Source organism: Rhineura floridana, chromosome 9 (assembly GCF_030035675.1).
Source record: "Rhineura floridana isolate rRhiFlo1 chromosome 9, rRhiFlo1.hap2, whole genome shotgun sequence".
Lineage (NCBI taxonomy): Eukaryota > Metazoa > Chordata > Lepidosauria > Squamata > Rhineuridae > Rhineura > Rhineura floridana.
Window position 1 is genome coordinate 84,390,815 of NC_084488.1, and position 25,553 is coordinate 84,416,367.

The 25,553-nt window shown below is 38.5% G+C and overlaps 1 protein-coding gene across 3 annotated transcripts in view; it reads right to left on the minus strand.

The window, feature by feature from the left end:
- USP53 (ubiquitin specific peptidase 53) overlaps positions 1-25,553 on the minus strand; it is a 55,210-nt gene that overhangs the window by 25,273 nt on the left and 4,384 nt on the right. For all 3 annotated transcript variants that reach the window (XM_061585231.1, XM_061585229.1, XM_061585230.1), the window contains exons 2-8: positions 10,605-11,233; positions 7,476-7,568; positions 5,886-6,020; positions 5,263-5,376; positions 5,103-5,185; positions 3,059-3,164; positions 1,491-1,637 (exon numbers count right to left, since the gene is read on the minus strand). In XM_061585231.1, coding sequence (XP_061441215.1) covers positions 1,491-1,637; positions 3,059-3,164; positions 5,103-5,185; positions 5,263-5,376; positions 5,886-6,020; positions 7,476-7,568; positions 10,605-10,748 — 822 coding nt within the window. In that variant the 5' untranslated portion in view covers positions 10,749-11,233. The remainder of the gene's footprint in view (positions 1-1,490; positions 1,638-3,058; positions 3,165-5,102; positions 5,186-5,262; positions 5,377-5,885; positions 6,021-7,475; positions 7,569-10,604; positions 11,234-25,553) is intronic.

Below are 25,553 nucleotides of genomic sequence, written 5' to 3' on the forward strand. Positions count from 1 at the left end.
TGAACATTTTTGGTATGAATCAGGCCAAAATCTCCTAACCATCTCTAGTATTTATTCATGTACTAAAACAGACTCGGGGAATTGTTTGGATTTTTATTGAATTGTTATTGTTATTTGTAAATTGTATTCAAGCGTAGCTATGCTATAAGCCACTTTGTTAAGCCTTTTTTGCCTTGAAAAGAGGTATAAATAACTTTAAAAATGTTGGCTTACACATTTATAAACAGCAGGCACCTTCTTCTAAGGTGGCACCTTTATTGATACAAATTGACAAATACATGTGTCATTACATACATTAAAAATATTATTAAAATATATGCTGTCCATTTAACTGGAAAAATAAAAATATTTAAGATCTATTATTCTGCTTGACTAAACCAGGTGTGGGGGACCTTTGACCCTCCAGAGGTTGCTGAACTACAACTGACATCATCCTAGGCTATAGACCATGTTTTCTGGGGCTGATGGAAGCTGCGGTTCAACAACATCTGGAGTGCAAGAGGTTCTGGACTAAACAACTAACCAGCCAGTGCCCCAATTGTGGAATGTTCTCCCCAGGAAGGTTTCAACTGGCACTTGCTGTGTTATCCTTTTGTTGCCGGGTAAGCACACTATTTTCCCAGACCTTTTGCATAAGTTTGATCCCTGATGAAATTATTTAAATGAAACATTAAGATACTATTTTATGGTATTTTACTTGTTGTCAGTGTTATGTTTAGTCTGACCAAGCTCAGCAATCTTCATCTGAAGACCTTCCCAGTGGCCCCTTAGCCATCTGAATTTAGGCACATGGTGGCCAAGGAAATCAGGCAGCATTGCTAAAAAGGTTATCTGCAGAATGCCCTCCCCAGACAGTCTCACCTGGAATCAATTTTGATGAACACCCTTTTATATGCCTGGATATTTCAGAACGTAACGTAAGCTAGTCTTGATTATGGTTTTAACTGTTCTGCTGAATTTATGGATCCATTTTAATTGTCATTTCTATTGCTTTATTTTTATAGCATTTTATAAATTTATTTTAGTGCACATCATCCTGATACTTTACTAACCAGCAACAGACATTTTCAAAATAAATGTTTTCATTTAAAATACTCTTGTAAAAAAAGAACCAAGGGGGAAAAAACTAAAGTACTGTTTTATTTACTTTGTCTTGTTTTATAAAGGCACCCTTGAAAAATATCTTAAACCCTGTAGCCCTATCATACCATTCTGTGGTCACTGAAAAGAGGACATTTAAAATATCTTTTAAAAATTAAAAAATAAGAGGGTTTTTACCTCTCAGGTTGCAATCCTATGTACACTTATCTAGGAGTAAGTCTCACTGAACTCAACAGGGCTTTTGTCTGAGCAGATATGTATAGAACTGCACTGTCAAGAAAGAAGCATGCGCCTCTCAGGCACACAAAGCTCTTAAGAAAACATAGACTTTTTTAAAAAAATGGTGAGCATGCAACAAAATAATTATATTAAATGTTGTTGTTCAATACCCCTGGAAGATAAAGCTGCGTTGCCAAATTCCGGATGACATCTTCTGTCAGGTCAGAATGTTCTGAATCCCAGACTAAGCCAATTGTGACAATTTCAGGACAATTCATTAGAACACGGCGGATTTTTATTTTTTGACCACAGTTACTCTAGAAAAAGGGGGGGGGGAATAAAGACCAGTCAGTTTAAACCCTAAGAGGTTTTTTTAAAATTTCTCAGTAAATTTTGCAATATGCATCTCCAGATTACGTAATAACATGTTACTTTAGCTACTTACTAGTTGTTGTTGTTGTTGTTAAATGCCTTCAAGTCGATTATGACTTATGGCGACCCTATGAATCAGTGACCTCCAATAGCATGTTATAAACCACCCTGTTCAGATCTTGTAAATTCAGATATGAAATAAAAGCTAAACTAATAGCAATTCTAAGTAACCCAAATAAAAGTTATTAAGTTGTACCACTGTGTTTTGTAAAACTAAAACAGATTTAATTTATTCATGATACATTATTCTCTGACTTTGTAAGACATTTACTATAACATAACATATGTCTGAAAGGCCTAAATGACAAGTTACTTTAAGGCCAAGTTCCCTAAAATGACAATTCCTATACTTTTAAATTTGAGTGTATAGAGGGCAATATGTTTTATGAATATAAATTCATTTAACTGTATGCACAGCTGTATTTACTCTAAATAATATGAACACTACCCAGATATAGAACTTCAGAAGCAACACTAATTAAAAAGTTGTAACCATCTCATAGATGCCCAAAGTGACATACTTCACTTGAGAACTGAACGAACATAATCAGTGGTCCTCATTTGTACATTCAAGAAGCAGCTATCTCCTCCAGGACTTGTCCACGTCCTACTTGTCTCCTATACTCAAGCCCTTTTCAAGTGTTTACAAACACTTGACAATAATCTCATGAAGCAGAAAAGTAGTGCAACCTGTGCTCATGCTGGCCATTCCTGAAAAATGTCTACAGGATGAGAATGTGTGAAGCAGAGTGGCCTACTGGATGCATGTAGGCTGTCTCTGCAAGCTGGAACCCTGAACAACCTATGTGCATGTGGCAGAATGACCTGCTGCAGACATGGCCTCAACCCATGGACAGCTTTTGGGAAGGGCCAGTTCAAGTGGACGACTTGTACAAAATGTACATGGCCTTGTTCTCCTTCACGGGATTATCGTCATGTGTTTGTGAACACCTAAAGAGGGCTTCAGAGTGCACTAATCCAAGGCAGCTTTAGTCTTAGTCTATATCAGACTTTCCTAACTTTTTGGTCCCCAGATGTTGTTAGACTACAACTCCCATCAGCCCCAGCCAGCATGGCCAATGGTCAGGAATGACAAGAATTGTAGTCCAGCAACATCTGGGGACCCAAAGATTGGGAAAGGCTGTCTAAATCTAACAAGGACAGCTTGTACATGGATCTCCAAAGCTAAATCAATGAAAAAGAAACAGACCATATTCCCTTTTTAATTATGCACTGATCATGAAGTGTTCAGCTTCACCACTATCAAAAAGTTTGCCCAAACAGAAAAACATTTCAGTTTACTCACAGGACAGTTCCTGAAGTCATCAGTAGTATTTGCAGCCTGAAGCAGTTCTGCAAACATTTCAGGCTTGAGCCGCTCATGCCTTTCCAACATCCTATCAACTTCGTTGCTGTAAAGAGGAGCAAGTAACTTTTTAACTTAGCATATACTATTACAGCAGTAAACAGGAATTTCAGCTATTTTGCCCATGTATTTTACAACTGCAACTTGTAAAGAAAAGCAACAGCAATATTAGGAATTCATCTACAAATTTAGCTCTTTTAGAACTCTAAAATCTTAAATATAAAGCGAGAATGTAGAATCAGAAAAAAGGTCTATCACAAGGAATAAGGAAATCTTTGCCATGTTAATTTGATTTTATTTTGGGTGTGGAGATAATCAGATGCTCAATTCCCAAAAACACACGGAGTGCCAGTTATAACAGGCTACCAGAAGTACACAATCGTTAGCAGTCTACAAATCTATTTTTAGTCAAAACAATTTATAACAGTTTCCAAGTATGCTGTTGTATGTACCATTATTATTTTGAATCCTGACTTCCTTTGAAGGATTTTGGCAATAAGTAATTTTTGAACAGTAAGTTCTGATATTATACACCAGAGTAAGGCATCTCAAATACATTGCAGTTTACAGACACACTGATTAATAGTTTAGATTACGATGTTCTTCCATCAGTATTTGGATATACCTCACTATAAACCAGCCATTTCATTTCTAGAAGAGGCTGCTTATGGCATATGATCTAAATACTTGTAAATGTGAGGATGTCTAAGACTCAAAGACTAATAGCATAATCTTTTATTTCACAAGATTACCCTGGTTAAAAAGATTTTGATAGCTTTTTATCTCCATTCTACCTGGAAGCATGACAACTGCCTGGATTGATGAGAAGTTACTTTAACTGCTATGACAAGAGACAGGACTGAATTTGATGACTTGGTCCCAAGAGAGAAGCTTCCTTTGCTGTCTGTTCACCATGTGGTAAAACTGCCCAGAGCATTCACTTCTCCAATCCTGCTTAAATCAGCAAGGTGAGAGAAAGGCAAATAAAAGGCCCCTAGTTTTTTTGTGAATTTAGAAGAAAAAACTCAAGCAGGAGAAGAGTAAAATTTTGTTCTCTCATCAGAGGCAGGAAACAGCCATATATTTAAAGTAGCCCATCCCTTGGAACACAGTCAATTTCAATCTTGCTTCCTATCATTCCAGTGGGAATAAATTCTCATCAGTCCAAGCTGATGTCCTATTCCTGAGGGTAAAAGACCAGAGTTGATCAATGGCCTAGTTCAGACATATGACACTAAGCCATAGTTCAGGGCCACATGAACTTGCCTGCTCAAGCCTTGTACTCAAGCACTCCCCTTCCCTTCTCTTCTCTTCCTCCAGCATGTGCCAGGAGAAGGAAATTGGAAGCATCCACTACCTAGCATAAACTTAGTTTGTTGTTGTGTCCAAACTGGGAATTGTAGTTAGTTTAAAATCATGGTTTATTAGAACAAAAGCAAAAATCAGAAAGAAGGTGTGAGCAAGAGTACATTTAAGGCATTTTAATTTTCTCTGTCTTGAATGATATTTTCAAACATGACCTAATTCCACTGCTTCCTCAAATTTCTTTGAATTCTTAACTGTCCCAGATCTTATAGTTTAATGACTAATGTTTCACTGTTTTGTTATATTAGATGTATTTAGGATCTTCCAATCAAATTAAAAAACAAGTGATTTAACATTTGGTATAACACAGTAAAATAGAATAATATTATGAATGGCTATTGAGGTCAATACACCATATAGCTAGAGTGTCCTAGAAAGGCTAGGTACAATAGGTATTTGATCCTCATGTAACAGATGTTATGAAAATCTGTACAATATGCATATAACCCCAGCAGTTAATGATAATTTTCATTTTTAGTATTCTTCAGTTCATCAACACACCCATTTCAACTTTACCCTTTATCATTCCTTAGAATTCCCAATTCTCATGGTATGAGAATCTGGGAAGAAAAATGAAAGAGGACTGGGGGAAAATAAGGGAGAAAACAAGGTCTCTTACCACAGAGCTGTTGTTGAAATATAACGAACAAATTCTGTGAAAGGCAAAGGATCTGAAGATGCCCCACAACTGCGACATACACACTATAAATAAAAAAAAAGCTTTACTTTTTATAGCTTTAAAAACCTTAAAATACTAAATTCAACAACAAAAATCCTACCTGTTCATATAATGTCATAGCAAACTTCTGGTGAGTAATGCAGGATTTAGAAGTACACATATCTGTTTCACAGCTTGGCACTATATGATAGTGGATTCTCTCAAGGATGTTTTCCTAAACAAAAGAATGTTGTCATTTACTTAAGAGATTTATATCCCACCTTTCCACCATGTGGACTTCGATCATGCCATGCCAGATGCTCATGCTGAAAGTCCAATACCCTCTCTGATGTCCTAACTCTCCATGCCACATGATGGTGGAACAAAGTGCAAGGTCACCCTGAAAACACCCCCCAATATATATCACATTATCCCTTCACTACCTGTTATAAATATTTACCATTTCACTTACATCCAGGTAATGGGCTGTAACCAATGACTCAAACAATAATTGATACACATATAATATTATGTGCATTCTCATTCTTTTTTTTAAAAAAAGTGTATGGAGTCCAAAAGACATAGATTCTTATTGATTTATCCTTGCCCAACTACCCCAGTGACTTAGGTTAAGATGCTTCAATGAGAGTTGTGAGCATGGCTCTCCAATATCCAGCCTAACCATTACACTGGCCACAAAATATCAAAGACAAACTTCAAAGAAAAGCTCAATATCAAGCTTACAAAGCATTCTGCTGCATCATCCATAAAACCAAGTTGAAATCGCTGTTCATCTTTAAAGCTTTCAGCCAAGGCATGCCTCATATTGTTTGATGGGAGTGCCTTTTCTCGACTATGCTGGAACTGTGCAAATATCATCTGGAAATAAACAGTAACATTAATTAATACTTCTGTATATTCATTCTTCAAACAGTCTAGCATACCCAAGTATTTCAGAACAGTGGTTTCTTCATCTAAAAGAAAATACAGTGAAGTTTGATATGTTGAACACAATCGAATACCTAATATTATGTTTTCTTCTTATATTAGAAAAAATAATACCTAATGACTTGCCCTCCTTATCGGGCTATATGTCCTCTTTTCTGCACACCTATACCTTCATGAAAATAAATGGGACTTGCAATGAAAGATTGCCCCAGGGTGGCAGTTGTCTTTGCTACTGCTGCACTTGTAACAGAACATAGGAGCCCACTGAATCAGAAGCTTTCCATCTAATCGAGCATCCTACTTCTCACAATGTCTAATCAGACGCCTCCTGAAAACCCAGAAGCAGAGCATGAAAGCAACAGCCTTACTCCACAGTTGCTGCCCAGCAACTGGCATACTAACTGGGCCTACATTCCATGTAGTCGTCACAAGTGGGACCGGCAACACAATGTTGCAACATACCCTGACAGGAGCATTCCTGTTCAGAATTCCAGCTGGTTGTGCCTTCCTTCAATATGCTATGTGCTACCAGTGGTTCAGAGAAGCTCCTCTGTCCCCTCCATATTCCATTGCTCCAATTACAATCTGTCAGCCTCCCCGGCAGGCAGATACAGACTTGCCTCTGCCTTCTCCCTGTCAACAGGTGTAAGCCACTAAGAAGCCACTGAAGCTGAGCAGAGGCAACAGAGTTGTGGCAGGATCCATTGGCCCAGCCCTTTGAGAAGTACAGCTGGGTCCACTCAAAGATCAGCTCATTTAAAAGCAGGCTGGAAGGCCAAGGAGGGACTCTTGTCTAGGGGCACAGCAAAAGGTGAGCTGCGTGAGGAGGCAACTGCCCAGGAAAAGGGGGCCATATAACACAGACTTTGGAGGCTGTGTGAAGGCAGCAAAGGTGGGTCCTGTGAAGTGAACAGGGTGCCAGGAACTTCTAGGGGCTGGATCCTGACCTATAATGCATAGACAATAAAGGAGCATTTGCAGAAGGTTATTATTATTATTATTATTATTATTATTATTATTTATTACATTTGTATACTGCCCCATAGCTGAAACTCTCTGGGCGGTTTACAACAATTAAAAACATTAAAAACAAATATACAAATTTAAAAACACATTTTTTTAAAAAAAATTAAAAACACATGCTAAAATGCCTGGAAGAAGAGGAAATTGTCACATTGCTTATTTGGCTGGGCATGGGATGGATCTGAGAAGCTTCCAGGTGCCTCTCCCTCCAGAACAGAATTATATACAAAATATTTAAGTGGCAGCAATTATAACTATCAACAAATGCTACTTTACTATCTGAAGTTTTGAATAAAGTTTCACCTGAATAAATGTTTTAAAATTTCAGTCTACATGAAATGGATAATGCAATTCTAATCTTACCTTTAAAGCACAGAATATGCAGGCATCACCCTGACAAACATGTCCTGTTAGACCTCTTAAACTCCGTCGAAATATGTCAAGTTGCCATAAAACCTAAGATGAGAAAGCAGAAAATAAAAGCTTCACTTTCTTCCCAAGATTTGTCCACTTTAACAGCTGAAGGCCTACAATAAACTGGTCTTTCATTTCATAGTATTGATACACCATGACAACAAGAGGTACTAGAAGAATTATCTTGTAGTTGGGTTCGAGTAGGATGGGTACCTGTAGTCTTCCAGATGTTATCAAACAACTCCTCGCATCATCCACGACCACTAGCAATGCTGGCTAGGGTTGATAGGAGTTGTTGGGACTAACTCGCATCAGCCTAACCAGCATGGCTAGTGGTCATGGAGCTGTAGTCCAATAACATCTGGAGGATCACAGGGTCCCCACCCTGGTTTAAAGATAAGGTGCTTTTAATGGTACCATTAGAGTCATTGAATAAAAATTAAGTCATGCATATGCAAATTCAAACAGCTATGGTAAGAAGGGAAAATTAGATGCTATTTACACCTTCTTGCAGACCAAACATTTAAAGTATTAGAATTTTCACTGAAATAGTGTGGCTACTTTTTCCTCCTAATAGCCACAAGTTGTATATCTGCAAGAGCATTACACGTACAGCTGTTTCAATGGCTAAGATGACAAGGCATGGTTAAATTTAAATGGTGGCTTATCTCCAATACAGCAATTGTAACTGCTGAAAACATTAACATGAAACTTTGTCGACACATGTCTCTATGCACCAATCCAAAATCCTTGTATCCTGATTACCCTTTTTAAACCAATACTAGAAAAAAAGGATACAATATCAAAGTGCAAAGTCATTTACAGCAGGAATATGAAGAAAACACAATGCCAGCTTGGGCCTATTTAATGTCTGCTCCGTATATGCCAATGATAGAAGTTAAATTAAGTGGAACTTTAATTATATATGCATTCTAAGATGTTCTCAATTTACGTCTGGAGAGAATGTCAGAAGGTCTAAGGATGTTTATGTTCTTGAATCTTTTGTAATTGTATGTGGCCCTTAATAGGTTAGTAAAAGAAACCAATTAAAGGTTTTTCAGAGGAAATAGTTTCTTCCTAAATAGGAAAACCTTGATACCACCCATGGTGAATTTTGATCCATTGACTGGAAAGAAGTTTTCCAATTATGATTCATCTAATCAAGACCTACTTTGATTAAATAGCACCACACTGCCAAGGATAACCACCACTTCTGAACAACCACCTAACACACAATATCAAATTTGTATTTGTCTGGAAGAATGATCTGGATCACAGGATGTTGTAATTGTAACTTCCAACATGGTAGCCTTTCATATTAAAGGTTAACATGTAATTTTAAAACACTAGGTGGTATCTAATGCTGTCCATCTGCTCATGGAAGGAATTAGCAAGAAAAAGGGGTAGGCAATTTCCTCTGGATTAGATTCAGGGATAGTACAGGTTAAAGGGAGTATAACTGAGAATCACTTCCCTCCACCATTATACTGACAAATTCCTTCCATCAGCAGATGGACAGCAAAGGACCATGAACTATTAGTACCAAAAACAATTAAAAGACACACATTTATAATGTATGTACTAAAACTAAATTTAATGTAGCTCAACTAAGATAAAATTCAGTTGTAGCTTAACATGTATTTTCCAAGGAACACAAAAGACAAAAATATTATGAAATCCTATCAATTCAGTATAAATAGAATAAGGGCCAGTTCACACAAATAAGTAGCAATTTTGTCTGCATAACCATAAAGACACAGCAGTGAAGAAACTTATGCACACTGACATATACAAGGGAAAACTACAGTCCTTTTTAGAGAATACATCAGCTCAAAAATGGAATGCCATTGTGGCCATCCTGTGTAAGCAACCTGTAGCAAAACCACCACTTGCTCGGGTAAACGTCCCTTATGCTTGATCTAGAAACCACAGTTAGCAATGATGCTGTAGCACTCTGTGCTGACAGAAGGGAGACCCTGCCAACACATAGAACCTCTGCTCGGAAATTCTGCATTGGTTGCTGATTTGTTTCTGGGCCAAGTTCAAAGTATTTATTGGTATATAAAGCCCTAAATACTGTTTTCAGTGCCTGCTTAAAACATTTTTGTTTAGGCAAGCCTACACAGACATGTAGGTGCTGACATGTTTTAATCATTTTTAGCTTACGTTTGATTTTAACTGTCTTTTAACTGTTTTTAATTTATAATTTTAACATTTTTGAAAACTGCTTAGGATTTTGTTACTATCATGCAGTACACATTTTGTTAAACAAACTAGCCCTAGGTTAAATAAATAAGCATTTCATATTACTTGGAAACTGTTGGCTTGAATTACAATGCTTAGCAAATATATCTGGGAACCAAAGGTTGGAAAAGCTGAATTAACATATAAGTGTTTCATAGAAATAGCTGGCTTCAACATTCTATAAATGACTTATAATAGACTTGCATTTGCTGTTGGCTCCAAAAGGTAGAGAGGAAGGCTCTTGTGTCAGAGCCCCTCAGTGGGCCCACCTCCATGCCATTCACCAATGTCAATTCACTTGTGCCCCCTCCTTCTGGGCCAATCTATCTAAGAGTGGTAAAGCAAATGGAGGCTGTTGCTCCTGATTTTTGTAACTGTATTCTTGGGAGATACATAATGAACAGAAAAAAGAGTGGAGAAGAAGCAGGGTCAGTGAAATCAGTAAGATTTCACAGTCTTGTACGAGTTTTGTATCTATTTCCTCATGTATTCTTTGTATTATTAATAGCTAGCTTTTAATAGGAATTATGAAGCTTGTGGGCTTCCAGAAATATCTGGTTGACCACGGTGTAAAATATGATGCAGGACTAGACAGGCCTTTGGTTTGATCAAGCAGGACTCATAATTTTAAGTTTTACTGATGTTAGATCTACATTGAGGTGAATTTTTGTGTATTTATATATTGGTAGGCAGGGCTGTCTATCTCTCTGCCCCCCACTTTCCTGAATACTTAGCATACTTAAACGAAAAAAGAACAGAGCTTCAACACATACATTGTAAAATTATAACTTTTTGCATTAAATATGAGGTTTCTTTAGAACCTTTCTTTCTTACCTGCACAGCACTGTTAAGAAAGCAACTGTTTTGTCCTGGTTCATTTAACAAGCCCTTGGTAGGAGCCAAAGACATTATACTTCCAGGCTGATATACTTTTCCAAGGTTTCCTCCAGGTTTCCTCAAGAACTTTACCCATGCCATTATTTATGAAACAATGTGTTTATAAAATAAGATTGAAAGATTCTGAGCAGAGCAATTCTGAGCAGTTCTGAAAATTGTTAAAGTTATGACACTGTGTTAAATGTCCCAATTACCACTTCCAACTCTTCAGACTGCATTACGTCAATATAGCTTCTGCCGTTTTTTTTTATGAAAACATTTTTTAAAATCTTGGAGACAAAATAAAACAACTTATACAATTAAAAGCCATACAATTACTTATTGATGATTTTATAGCATTTAACTTTTCCTTCTACTTTAATATTAGTGCAAATCACTCTTTGGAAGAGACTATTTAAATACTATGGCAGCTGTTTCTTTTAAAAAAGGAGTTCTTGACTTGTATTATATCCAGTCTCTTTCATGTTGATTCTTTCACTTCATTTTAAGAAATAAATCACATTTCTTCCAGGGGGTTGCAAAAGTAATTCCACCATGTATACTCTGTATCTTTCTTCTTCCAAAATCTGTAAGGAGAAAGGGGGGGATCTGAAGTTAGGATAGTATTCAAGATGGAGTCAAAATACAAAGCACATAATAGGGAAGTCAGAACATAGATAAGCACAATTGGCTTCCTCCCACCCCCCAGAAGTATTTGGTTGGGTCTGCAGATTCTTATTACTGAAGATAGGGACAAGGAGGGAAGACGTAAGTTTATTAAGTATCTAGTTTTCTAAGACCATTTATTTCAACATTTGAAACGAGTGATCCCAGGATTCAAAGAGAAGAATAATGCAATATGCACTTCACCTACACATTTACCAATATGTACCCATGGAAACATAGTATACAGCATCTACCATGTGCTTAACAACATCCTAAAAATAATCATATTACATTTTGCTACTGCCAAACCCCATTACAAAAACAGAACAAAGTTAGCTAGCCATAGCTGGCATTTACCATATCCAAGCATTTTCAGACAGACTGTATTTAATTCAAAGGAGCAAATCAAAGTAGTAGTTACAGCAATTTGCTTTTAAGGTGTGTTTCCAACAGCTGAAGTGCACCTTCAAAGGAGTTTGCCCCATTAGTACATTCTGAACTGCACATACTTTATATAAGCAGGAAATATTTATCTCCTCAATTCCCTTTGTAATCCTGATCTCCATCATAATAGTGCCCAGTCGGGAAAGGAAAGAAACTTGAGGAAGGGGCTATAGAGCTTGGAGAGGAACAAATTCCATGACAAGGTATGAAAAATGAAACCACAGAGAACCTTGAAGGAAGGTACACTGTCACATCTAGAAATTTAGTCCACAAAGTGTTCTGGTGACTCATTTATTTATTTGAGGTATTTATCTACTGCTTAATATCCTAAATTTGTAAATGGTATACATAAAATGTTTTTAAAATACAAAGAATAATTACAATTAAAATGTATAATAAAAGCGGAAAACTACCTCAAAATGGCTGATGAAATAGGAAAGCCTCTATCAAGTACCTGAAGTTCAGCAGGGAACTGGCCTGACTAATCTCAGTCAGAAAGGAGTTCTATTTAGCAAAAAAATTCACAGTGCACATAGTCAAGGGTAATGGTTTGCTTATTGCAGAGCTTCGCCCTGACACCAAAAATGATCGCCACAATGCTGCTTAGAATGTGGAGTGTACAGCAGGACACAATATTGCACTACTTCTATACACCACATTGTGTTCATACTAGCGCAACATTAATCTCTATCCTGTCCATTATCTCACTTAATTGGCTAAAGGGAAAGATACTTTAAAATGCTTGACCTGTAATAGGGAGTTGAAAGGGACCTTGAAGGGCTCCTAGTACAACTATTATCATTCTAAGTGGATGGTAATAGCTAAAGGCTCATATAATCCAGCATCCTGTTCTCACAGTGGCCTACCAAGTAGGACTGAATGTAACAGTGCTGTCCCCACTTGTGATTCCCAGCAATTGATATTCAGAAACATACTGCCTCCAATAGGTAAGGTATAACATACCCTTATCCTCCATGAATTTGTGTAATCCTCTTTTAAAACTACCCAAGTTGGTGGCCATAACTTCCTCTTGTGGGAGCAAATGCCATCGTTTAACTATGCAGTGTGTGAAGAATTCTTTTCTTTTGTCTGTCCTGAATCTTCCAACGTTCAGCTTCATTAGATAGCTCTGGATTTTAGTATTATTGGGAGGGGGGAGAAGAAACTTCTTTCTACTTTCTCCACACCATGCATAATTTTATACATCTCTATAGCATCTCCTTTCGGGGAAAAGTCATAGCTCAATAGTACATCATCTGCTTTCCATGTAGAAGGTCCTACACTCAATCCCCAGCATCTCCAGGTAAGGTTGAGAGAGATTCCTGCCTGAAACCCTGGACAGCCACTGCCAATTAGCGTAAACAGTACTGAGCTAGATGGACCAGTGGTCTGACTTGGTATAAGGCAGCTTCCTATGTTCTGCTCTTACTCACCTTTCTCTAACCTAAAAAGCCCCAAAGATTGCAATCTTTCCTCATACGGGAGTTTCTCCATCCCCTTGATAATTTTAGTTGATCTTTTCTGAACCTTTTAAGAACATAAGAACATAAGAAGAGCCTGCTGGATCAGGCCAGTGGCCCATCTAGTCCAGCATCCTGTTCTCACAGTGGCCAACCAGGTGCCTGGGGGAAGCCCGCAAGCAGGACCCGAGTGCAAGAACACTCTCCCCTCCTGAGGCTTCCGGCAACTGGTTTTCAGAAGCATGCTGCCTCTGACTAGGGTGGCAGAGCACAGCCATCATGGCTAGTAGCCATTGATAGCCCTGTCCTCCATGAATTTGTCTAATCTTCTTTTAAAGCCGTCCAAGCTGGTGGCCATTACTGCATCTTGTGGGAGCAAATTCCATAGTTTAACTATGCGCTGAGTAAAGAAGTACTTCCTTTTGTCTCTCCTGAATCTTCCAACATTCAGCTTCTTTGAATGTCCACGAGTTCTAGTATTATGAGAGAGGGAGAAGAACTTTTCTCTATCCACTTTCTCAATGCCATGCATAATTTTATACACTTCTATCATGTCTCCTCTGACCCGCCTTTTCTCTAAACTAAAAAGCCCCAAACGCTGCAACCTTTCCTCGTAAGGGAGTCGCTCCATCCCCTTGATCATTCTGGTTGCCCTCTTCTGAACCTTTTCCAACTCTATAATATCCTTTTTGAGATGAGGTGACCAGAACTGTACACAGTATTCCAAATGCGGCCGCACCATAGATTTATACAACGGCATTATGATATCGGCTGTTTTATTTTCAATACCTTTCCTAATTATCGCTAGCATGGAATTTGCCTTTTTCACAGCTGCCGCACACTGGGTCGACATTTTCATCGTGCTGTCCACTACAACCCCGAGGTCTCTCTCCTGGTCGGTCACCGCCAGTTCAGACCCCATGAGCGTATATGTGAACTTCAGATTTTTTGCTCCAATATGCATAATTTTACACTTGTTTATATTGAATTGCATTTGCCATTTTTCTGCCCATTCACTCAGTTTGGAGAGGTCTTTTTGGAGCTCTTTGCAATCCCTTTTTGTTTTAACAACCCTGAACAATTTAGTGTCGTCAGCAAACTTGGCCACTTCACTGCTCACTCCTAATTCTAGGTCATTAATGAACAAGTTGAAAAGTACAGGTCCCAATACCAATCCTTGAGGGACTCCACTTTCTACAGCCCTCCATTGGGAGAACTGTCCAACCAGAAATGAACACAATTCCTTGTGTGGTCTCACCATAGATTTGTATAATCACATTATGATATTGGCAGTTTTATTATTAATCCCTTTCCTAATTATCACCTTTTTCATGCTGCTGCCCAACAAGCTATTCACTATGACAAAAGGTCTCATTCCACCAGTTCAGAGTGTGTGTGTATATTAGAAATTAGGAGGAGCTGCCCAAATGTGCATCACTTTACACTTGATTACTTTGAACTGCATTTGCCATTTTACTGCCCATTCAACTAGTCTAGAGAAATCTTTCTGGCACTCCTTACAATCCCATTCTGTTTTAACCACCCTGAACAATTTGGTTTCATCAGCAAACTTGGCTACCTCACTGCTCAGCTTACTACAGATCATTTATGAACAAGTTAAAAAGTGTAGATCTCAATATCAAGCCTGGGGGGATTCCACTTTCTACATTCCACCATCGCAACAATTGCTCATTTATTCCTACTCTTTGCTTCCTGTTTCTTAGCCAGTTACTGATCCATAAGAGGACTCTCCTTTTAGCCCATGATTGCTAAGCTTACTCTGGAATCTTTGATGAGGTACTTCATCAAAAGCTTATTTTTTTATTTGTAAAGTCTAAGTACCCATTGCATTGGATTGCCAGTTGGATATTTTTACTGTGGAATGGTAGCATCAGTTGAATAGACTCCATGCTTCTATTCCTGTGAACAGACAAATCTAGAACTTAGTCCACCCCTCTGCCATTTAGCTCCAAGGTAACCATAACACAGATAATGCCTAAATAATTCATATGTTAAGGGTATAGCCCATAACATTTACAATTTACTGGGATTTTGTAGATTGAGTGAAGACAAAAAGCCCTTCATGCAGCATTTTAAACCAAAAAGTTCTTTTGTAAATAGATTTCATTATCAGAGCTAAACAATTCTGTCATTTTAAGGGGGTGAGGGAGTGGAATGGATCCTAAGTTAACTTAAGAGGCTAATGGAAAGAAACTTTCCCATCACCTCCTCCCCCCTGAAGCCACTTGTGATCTCTAAACAGCCCCTGGTGAGTTTGGGGGCAATCTTGAACAATGCGGAATGGGGCATGAGGGTTGTGTTAATTTATTTATTTATTTTTTATTCAAAGGTTTTAGATACTGATAGCATAACACACAAGGTTCCTGGTGCACAGATATCTGAAGGCAGCTAACTCAAAGCGCTTTCAGGTGAAACAAATTATCTAGACCCATTTCATTCTGGGAACACTTCTGGTTTTGGCACTGAAACAGTCTTGATTGCCCTGATGATCACTGTGAGGAGAGAAACAGAGAAGTGCAACCCTACCTTGATCTCCCAGTGACTTTAAATATTATTTATTTATTGCATTTATATACTGCCCCATAGCCAAAGCTTTCTGGGCGATTTACAGCAATTAAAAACAAATATACAAATTTTAAAACACAAAAACAATTTAAAAACACAATTTAAAAAAATTTAAAATAGGGTGGTTCTGCAGCTATCTACAGTGTCTGCTTCAGAAGGTAGCTGGGCATATATGTGCTTGAGCCTATGGCAGTTGTGAGTCCCACAAGGTTTTATGCTATCCCTCATCTTTTAACATCTGTATCAGGGATGGGGAACCTGTGGGTCTCCAGATGTTATTGGATTACAATTCCTATAAACATTGACCACTGGCCATGCTGGCTGGGGCTGATGGGACCTGGAGTCCAATACCTGGAAGGCCACAGGTTCCCTATACCTGATCTATATGAAGTCACTGGGTGATGATATCAGGGAATTTGGGATTAAGGACAATCCATATGCAGATGATGTTTAGCTCTACTTCTTTGTCATCTGAGGCTGAGCAGGTACTAAACCAATGCTACACTTAGTACTGGGCTGCATGAGGGTCAATGAAATGAAGCTGAATCCCAATACAGAGGGTCCCATGGGTCAGTGGTCCTTGTGCCCAGACTCTCTGGGTGTGCAACCTGTTCTAGATGAGGCTGCACTTCTCAAGGAAAGGAGGTGCATAGGTAGGGAATGCTCCTTGGTCCAGCTTTGTCACTTGAGGCTTGGTAGCTCAGACAGCCTTTTTCCAGCTTAATCTGGTTCACTGTCTATGACTGTTCCTGGATGGGGATAGTCTGACCATGACAGTCCATGTCTGGCAGCCTCCCAATTAAATTACTGCAGTGTATGGGGATGTCCTCAGAGTTGACCTAGGATCTTCCCTATAACAGCCTATACATGTCTTAAGATTTGCTAGGGAAGCTCTTCTTAATGTACCTCCTACATGTTATGTCTCAGTGAGGGAGAGAGCTCTGTCATAGTACCACTTCCCTATAGAGGTACAATTGGTACTGGCTATTATCATTTTCTGATTGCCTGGCCATTTTAGTTGCTTAATTTGTCCTACTAGGTTATATCCAACTCTGTTATATTCAGAGTACACCCACATTAATGGACCCAATTAGTCATGTCCATTCATTTTAACCTGACTATTCCGAGTAGGACTCTTGTTGGATAGATCCTACTGTGATTTACTGCATTTAAAGCTTTTTTAATTGGGTTTTACATTCTATGGTAGTATCTATGGTGATATGAATATTTTTGTCTTATTTTGTACACTGTCCTGATATCTAGTTGATAAAAATACATATTTATCAACAAATAAACCTAGCTTGCAGAAAAAATTACTAATGAACATTATTCCACAGTTTCCTATCACCAATATCATTCCATTACAATCTATACAGTGTCCCAACTTTAAAGAGCCAGTGTTGGGGTTGGAGAGAGGCAACGCCGCTGCCTTCCCCATGCCTGGTAAGCAGGTAATCATCCATCACCATTCATCATAAGATCCTCTTTTCTAGGCTCTGAGTGGGGGAAAGAGAGGGGGGAGATGATGGGTAGGTGAAATTCACTATCACTTGAGGGGTGAATTACAGCTAGAGCTTCGATTTTTTGCAAGTACTATTTTGGAGTTTATGAACAAATAGTTAATAATTGCTAAGATGCTAGCAGTTCTTCACTACTGCTCAATAAGTTATCATTTTAGATCTACAATTTAAAATCAAAAGGTTACAAAACTAACTAGTAAATCCAGAAGCTAAAATGAAAACATTAGAAAGTGGAATGACTTTGGAGAGCAGATATTTCCTCTGTTTTGAATGAGTGTAAATACAGACAAAAGTTGTACAAGAAAAGGAGAACAAAGTTACTTTGAACCAAGCCATAGTTTTAAGTATTCTCCCACTTCAGTTCCACAGAATTGTTTGTATTCATCCAATGTGTAGTGTAATTTAAACTGCAGTTCTTGTTGCAACTTGCTATGTCAATCCCACAAGTACCAGCACTGAATATGAATACTTTTGGTATGCTTAAAATAAGAGCCTATATAAATTTCAATATGAAACTGAAAGATCTCTACATACCCACATCAGAGGACTGAACTATTAGACACAACTTGGTAAAAAAGAACATCATTACAATATATCAAACATTTAATCCACCATATGTAGATGACATATTAGGCTTATATTATTACCCAGCTCCCTACACCACATATTCTGAACCTCTCCATATTTTTTGTGCTTCTTAACTCGGAATCCAACAAGAAACTGATCATTTTTCCTTGTGTGTGTGAGGCTGCTGAAGTAAGACATGTGGAATTGTATTTGACCAAGATTAGAGGAAACAAATGTGAAAGTATTCATTTCATCATTTGAAGGCTGTGTATCATGGGTGGTCTAGAAACAACTTTTATGTTCCCAGAGAACCAGTAATTATTGCAGAGATGCTGACAAGTACACGCAAGCCAGGGTCTTAAAAGAACTCAAATAGTGTAAATGCTGTTAGACATGTTAGTCAAGAACATATGACTAGGAAATACCTGTATTAAAACAGATGTGTAAGGAATACTACACTATGTACAATGTACATTCAGTAAAACTCCAGAATTTTAATTTGTCCTATCAACAGAAACTGCAGGTGGCTTGTTAATATTTAACTGGAATCCAAGTTAACTATATTTCACTGAGGAAAATTTCTAGTGTATTAAACACACATCATATTTTAACACAGTCCAATTACAGTTTCTGTATATTATGGCATAATTGCACATGCCATGTTGGAAAAATCCTTGGCATCTTAAAAGGTGTGCTGTTGGAATGTAACAATTTGCAACTTTTCCAGGCCAAGTGTTGAAAAGTGGTATTAAACAGTCATGAATGTCTGATATATAACTGCCAACTCACACTCAAGAGACAAGAATACCACCCCCAAACAGCCTTTGGCTTCAGCAATAAAGGCCAACATTTTTTTAAAATCTTATGCCCATCCCCAAAATCTATACATTTATTTGTGAAGTAAACACCATCTGGAGATTCTTTTAGGGTGCCTACTACGAATGTTGACTGGTATTAATGATGTATCTTTGAACAACAACTTAGCGTTTATAACACTTTGACTGTTCAAAGCACTTCAAGTACATTATCCTGTAATCCTTATAACAATCCCATAAATTAGGTTACTATCATCACCTGCATACTGCAGATGGGAGACTGGGAGGAAGGACTTGCCTAAACCTATCTACTCAGTTCATGACAGAGACAAAATTAAAAAATGTTCTTAATTTTGTTCTTAATTTGGAGTTCAATATTAGCCCTTATCAGCACAAGATATATCAGATGTTTAGAAAAATAGCACTTATCTTTTTTGTTCTCTCAATTTTCAGAAGCTGCTGGTGGCTTCAGAGTTGGTGTCTGGCCTGCTAACACTACCCTTTATTCCCAGATTACCTATGCAAAGGAAGGACGGTGATCGTAGCCAGAGCTCTGCTCCTAAGTCTCTGGAAGGGTCAGTGGGCTGGATACAACATAACACTAAACCATAGTGTAGCATTGCAAGAATGAACCTGGCTTGCCATCACCAAACCTGGACAAACTGTGGTTAACCAACTGTGGTTAACCACCTATGGTTAGTGAAAACAAACTCACTTCAAATCAAAGTTTATGAAGCAGATTTGTTTTCACTAAATATGGTTAAGATTAACTACGGTTCAGATAATACTTTTAAATCTAAAAAGGAAGCAGAAGCTTCTGATCTTCTCACCACAGCTGTCCTAGGAAAAGGAAAGGGGGAGCATGCAAGGCTAGTATAAGGCCAGGCTCACTCTCATAATGCTTATTAGTGATATTTGTAAATTGCTCTAGGAGCCTTTTTCCTGGTTGAAGAACAGCATAAAATACTTTAAATACATAAACAAAATAAATCATGGTTTAGTGTTACATCTGAAACACATTGGCTTTTCAAAATTGAGACAAAAAAAGTAAGACACACTGCTCTCATTACCATGGTATGCCCATTTCACCCCAAAACGATGCATGGACTCTCATCTCCCTGTTTCAGATTTCACCAGAAACGGCCATGCCAAAAACAAGGGAAGTCCTAAAACAAGGAATATCAATAGAAGTAATGTGAACAGGGAGATGGGCTGAAACTGCATTACACATAAAACTGGATTTGCAACCTATACTCTGCACAAGAGGCTACTATAAGGACAGAATATGGAGAAACCAATTGGTTCCCCATCAGAAAGGGTGCGAGACAGGGTTGTATTTTATCACCCTATTTGTTTAATCTGTATGCAGAACATATCATAAGGAAAGCGGGATTGGACCAAGATAAAGGAGGTGTGAAAATTGGAGGGAGAAATATCAATAATTTAAGATATGCAGACGATACCATACTACTAGCAGAAACCAGTAATGATTTGAAACGAATGCTGATGAAAGTTCAAGAGGAAAGCACAAAAGCAGGACTACAGCTGAACGTCAAAAAGACTAAAGTAATGTCAACAGAAGATTTATGTAACTTTAAACTTGACAATGAGGACATTGAACTTGTCAAGGATTATCAATACCTTGGCACAGTCATTAACCAAAATGGAGACAATAGTCAAGAAATCAGAAGAAGGCTAGGACTGGGGACAGCAGCTGTGAGAGAACTAGAAAAGGTCCTCAAATGCAAAGATGTATCACTGAACACTAAAGTCAGGATCATTTCAGACCATGGTATTTCCGATCTCTATGTATGGATGTGAAAGTTGGACAGTGAAAAAAGCTGATAAGAGAAAAATCAGCTCATTTGAAATGTGGTGTTGGAGAAGAGCTTTGTGGATACCAGGGACTGCAAGAACGACAAATAATTGCGTGTTAGAACAAATTAAACCAGAACTATCACTAGAAGCTAAAACGATGAAACTGAGGTTATCATAATTTGGACACATCATGAGAAGACCTGATTCATTAGAAAAGATAATAATGCTGGGAAAAACAGAAGGATATAGAAAAAGAGGAAGGCCAAACAAGAGATGGATTGATTCCATAAAGGAAGCCACAGACCTGAACTTACAAGATCTGAACAGGGTGGTTCATGACAGATGCTCTTGGAGGTCACTGATTCATAGGGTCGCCGTAAATCGTTGTTGACGGAGGCACATAACAACAACAATGAAAAACCTATTTTGACTAGGCACCATTCTGCATCAACAAAGGAACTGGAAGAAACCAAGTATGCTAAAGAGCGGGAAATTCAATTGTATGGCCTACAAAGAAATCTATTTAGATCAAAGAGAACAACGGAATGTCAATTTAAAGCGGAAGTAACAAAGTTTGACATGCTCTAGAACATTTTGTTTAAGAGCTGGAGGTATGAATATGATATCCTTTGTCTAAAATGTAAAAAATGTCCAGTACCAATAGTTATCTTACTCTTATAAAAATTTTGTGATCCTGCCATTAAACATTCCAGCACATTAAACATCCTAGCACTAAGCCCTTGTTTTAAATAGAATAATCTATTCTGAAGTTTTGCTGTTTACAAATCTAAATATTAAATGTTGAGGCCTTGAATTAACTTCCACAAGGAAGCCAGTAACTCTTGATTTATTGATGATTCTGCTTCATTTATTAATCTAGTTAAAGTTGTTCCTATAAGGCAAAAGGATAAAGATGTAATCTTAAGTGTCCTTCCTATGAAACAACTCCCATGAAACTCACTGGAACTTACGAGTGAGTATATTCAGAAGTGAGTTCTGTGGTGGCCTTCTGCTAGCAACCCGATCATGAAATCTAGTAGTCTCTCAGCTTTTCCAATAATTTTCTCTTCCTAGCCCCAACAGCTTTTGGAGATGTATAAAGTCTTACTGAGCTCAGTCTGGGTTATTTTTTTTATCCAGCTGCCTTTCTAACCTAAGACGCATAGAAAACATTATGAAAGTGACCATAGGTTAATCTAAACTGCAGGCTCTAAAGGATGATTTCAGGATGATTCTAATGTAATATTTAGCACTCCTAGGATGACATTTTGGTGGTGGTTGTGGAAATATATCAGACACATTATCCGCATGACTTCTCTAATTTTATCTCAGACAGAAAGCCAACAGCAAAACTGTGAAAGCACCACTACCAGAGAGTAGAAGAAAAAACTGTAGAAGTTTGAAATACAACGATTTCACGAGGACTGCTGTTAAAAATAGCTTGTTTTGTTGTTTGCATGTTTGCTATTTAGACATCATTGTATATATTTAACAGATGTTCTTAGGCAATATTTTGAGCCTTAGGAATCGGATTTGGTTCTCTTAATTTTTAGGTGTTCTGTTTTTAACTTATTTTGTTTGATACATTTTTCTTTATGCATAAACTTATGTTTTTGTTAAAAATACAATAACTTGATAATTTTATTTCATATTTATTTAGTGAGAGACTGTGGGAATATTATATAAACTACACTTGACTATCCCATTTCCTATATATATATTTGTAGTATATTTATAGTGCTCCCGAGGAAGGATGTTCTGAAATCCGTTGAGCCTGGAATAACACTTCTTCCAAGCATCTGCCATTTCATCCTCTTTTTGTACCTTTAATTCACAAACATCCAACAGAATCCTGAGATCCTACTAGCAGAAAAACTCAAAAGTAATCACTACAATTACACTTAAGTTACTTTAAAAAAAAAGCTAGAGTGCCTACAAGGTGCTGGCCTTGGCTGCTGCACACCTAAGTTGCCTAAAACAACATTAAAAATAAACACACACACACAGAGGTAGTAGAATAATTCTTTTTATCCATAAGATAGCAGTGATGGTCTCTCCGCTGGTAAGGGAGGTGGGGAGGGAGCAGAGGCCACTACTCATATCTTCGCATGTCAAACCAAGTGCAATCCCCCCATACACACTCAGCCAGCAAGCATAATCTCTCTCACTTAGCCATCTCTCGGACCCTGCCCTGCCACCAACTAAAGGACACCCACCCAAGCAAACATTTTCCCGAGATGCAAAAAAGTTAAAACACTGCAAATGCAGCAGAGTAGCCAGGGAGGGTGGCGGAGGCCACTATGTATGCAAAGTACACACACACCTTTCACCTCCACAGTTCTTTAGCTCCATTCTGCTGTTGCCTCCTTCTCTTCCTTTATCCACATTCTTGCCCTCTGGCTCCTTTCTCCCTCCACTCCATTCTTCTCCACCACCGTCCATCTTTTTAAACAATTGTTTTCTCCACTCCACCCTGTCTCGCTCTTCACCTTCTCCCTCGTTGCCTCCTATCCACCCACAGAGGATGAAGAGCGATGCTACACAGAAGCCCAGTTTGAGGCACATGATTTTCATCCACAAATCAGAGGAGCAGAAGACTTCCCCTGCTCCCCACCCCAAGTAATGCTGGAAACATTACAATTACTCCTCAAAAGTAACAAAATTACTCCTCATTCTATTGCAATCAAAAAGTAAGGGAATTACCCACTTGTTCCTCAAGTAATTCGTTATTTGTAACGAATTACTTCCAAGCTGTGTGTATGCAAGCATTTAAATTTCTTGAAGCACGGTGAATAGCTTAATGAAAATATTAACCCAGTAGCCTGGTCTGCACATAACACTAAATAATGGTTTATTAAATCATGGCACAGTGTTATGTGTAAACCCAGCACAGCAGTTTGATTATAGTTTATTAACAATGGTTAAGGGTCACTCATTAATCAAAGTTTGTAGTTGGTTTAGAAACCTTAGTTAATGTCCACCATACCTTAGTGTTATATGTGAACATTTCTTTAACTACGGTTAAAGAGCCATCACCACCCAAAAGCTACAGAGCCATAAGTGAAGAGAGGCAAAAAAAATCAAATGGCGCTCAATGCTCTCACTGGTGCTTTTAACTATTCTTTAATGTAATAAACCAAGGTTTAAGTGATTGTCTCCGACTTGCCTCACTTTTAACTATGGCTTTTTAACTATAGTCATCATAAGCCACATCTTAACATTATGTATGAAAGAAGGCCAGTATGTGCAATAGTGGCAAAACCAGTAAAACCCATCTTAAGGATTATTAGGGAAAAGATTGAAAATAAAATAACCAGTTCCTTAATCCAGGGGCATTAGAAATGCTGTGCCCATTTCTGGATTATCCACCTCAAAAAAAAAAGTATCAGAGGTGTAAAAGGCAGCAGCTAAAATGATCAAAAGGTTGGAATACCTTCCCTAAGATCAAAAAGCAAGGTATTGAGGGCTTTTTAGTTTATAATAGGGATGGCTAAGAGTGGGCTTTTTCGTTTAGAAAAAAGGAGAGGTCATTATAAAAGTTGTTACAACTAACAATGTTGGAGAGAAAGTGGAGAGATAAATGTTTCTCCTTTTCTTGTTACATTAGCACTCAGGCCAAATAACTAAATTTGAATGGCAGTAGATTCAGTGTAGTCAAACGGAAGTACTTCTTCACATACAATACATAAGCAAGTTATGGAATTTCCTGCCACAATATATAAAATGCTGGTCACTTGCTTAGACAAGTTAATAGAGAAGTGGTTTATCAACAGATTAACCATGAACATCCACGTTTAGTGGTGCCACATCTAAGTTGGTTGAACAAACATTTATTTATTTATTTATTATTTGATTTATGTCCTTCCCTTTCTCCCAGCAGGAGCTCCAAAGGGGAAGGGGTTTCTCATGTCCTTTTTGTGCACTTACAGGAAACACCTGGGTGACCATCTGGAAAATAGGATGCCAGACTAGACAGACCCTTGTTCAGATCCAGTACAGGTCTTATGTCCTTAGCTAATGGTGACAGGCCATCTGAACACATGCTGAATTAAACAGAGTTCCTGGTATCTTCCCCATTATATCTGTCACCACCACCTCTACTTCACATTATGAGGCATCATCTGACTAATTCTTCCCAGTTAGAACTACTAAGCAAAAGAAAATCTGGTCACCATATTGTGCAACAACATCTGTTCAATGAAGTTGAAACAGAACCACATTCAATCCATGTATGTACTGACACAGTGCCTTTCCTTAGTTTGAAAAAGTGTTATCTCTCCCCCAGTATCCTTTAGCATAGTTATAAGACATCATACCCAATAATTATTTCTGTTCCAAAGAATTTCTCTTGACTGGAACTCCACTCACAGGAGTTCTCCTGTTTGAACGTGGGGGATAGAGTGATTTTAGCTGTTCCTTCTTCCTCTTGCAGGCCCTTGAAAAGCTGCTCCAGAGGAATCCTTTGGAATAGTGCAGGAGGTGACTGTTGTGTCCCAGGCGAAGGGAGAGTTAGATCGAGGAGGGGAGTCAGATGAGAACAAGGCTCCTTGGGGACCTGAAGGAAGGGAGATGAGCGTGGAGGGTTCTGGCAGCCCCCAAACTCCCCTGCCTGGCACTTCCACCGAGGAAGCTCCTGCCTCACCCGCAAGTCCAAAGCCAGAGCAGTTGGGAAGCGACTCTCCACCCACACCATCTACTCCCGGGCAGGAATCCCCACCAGGCACTTCAAATGCTTTCCAGGCAATCAGCATCCCACTTCCAGAGACCGCGCTGTCACCTAGCAAAGCCCCGCTGTCAGATGGGTTGTCTGAGGCTTGCCCCCCCTCGCCCCACGCAAGGAGGCACAAGAAGACTTTCAGAGGGTGGAACTCAGGTGGAGCCGCCGTCTATGAGCCAAAACCTTCCCTACTTAAACCAGTGTCGCCCAAGGCACAAGTGCTGAGTCAACTCTCCTCAAACACTGCAGAGACTGCTTAGCTAGGATAGTTAGGGAAAGTAGTGAGTCAGAGTAGACAGGTATATGAAGTGCGC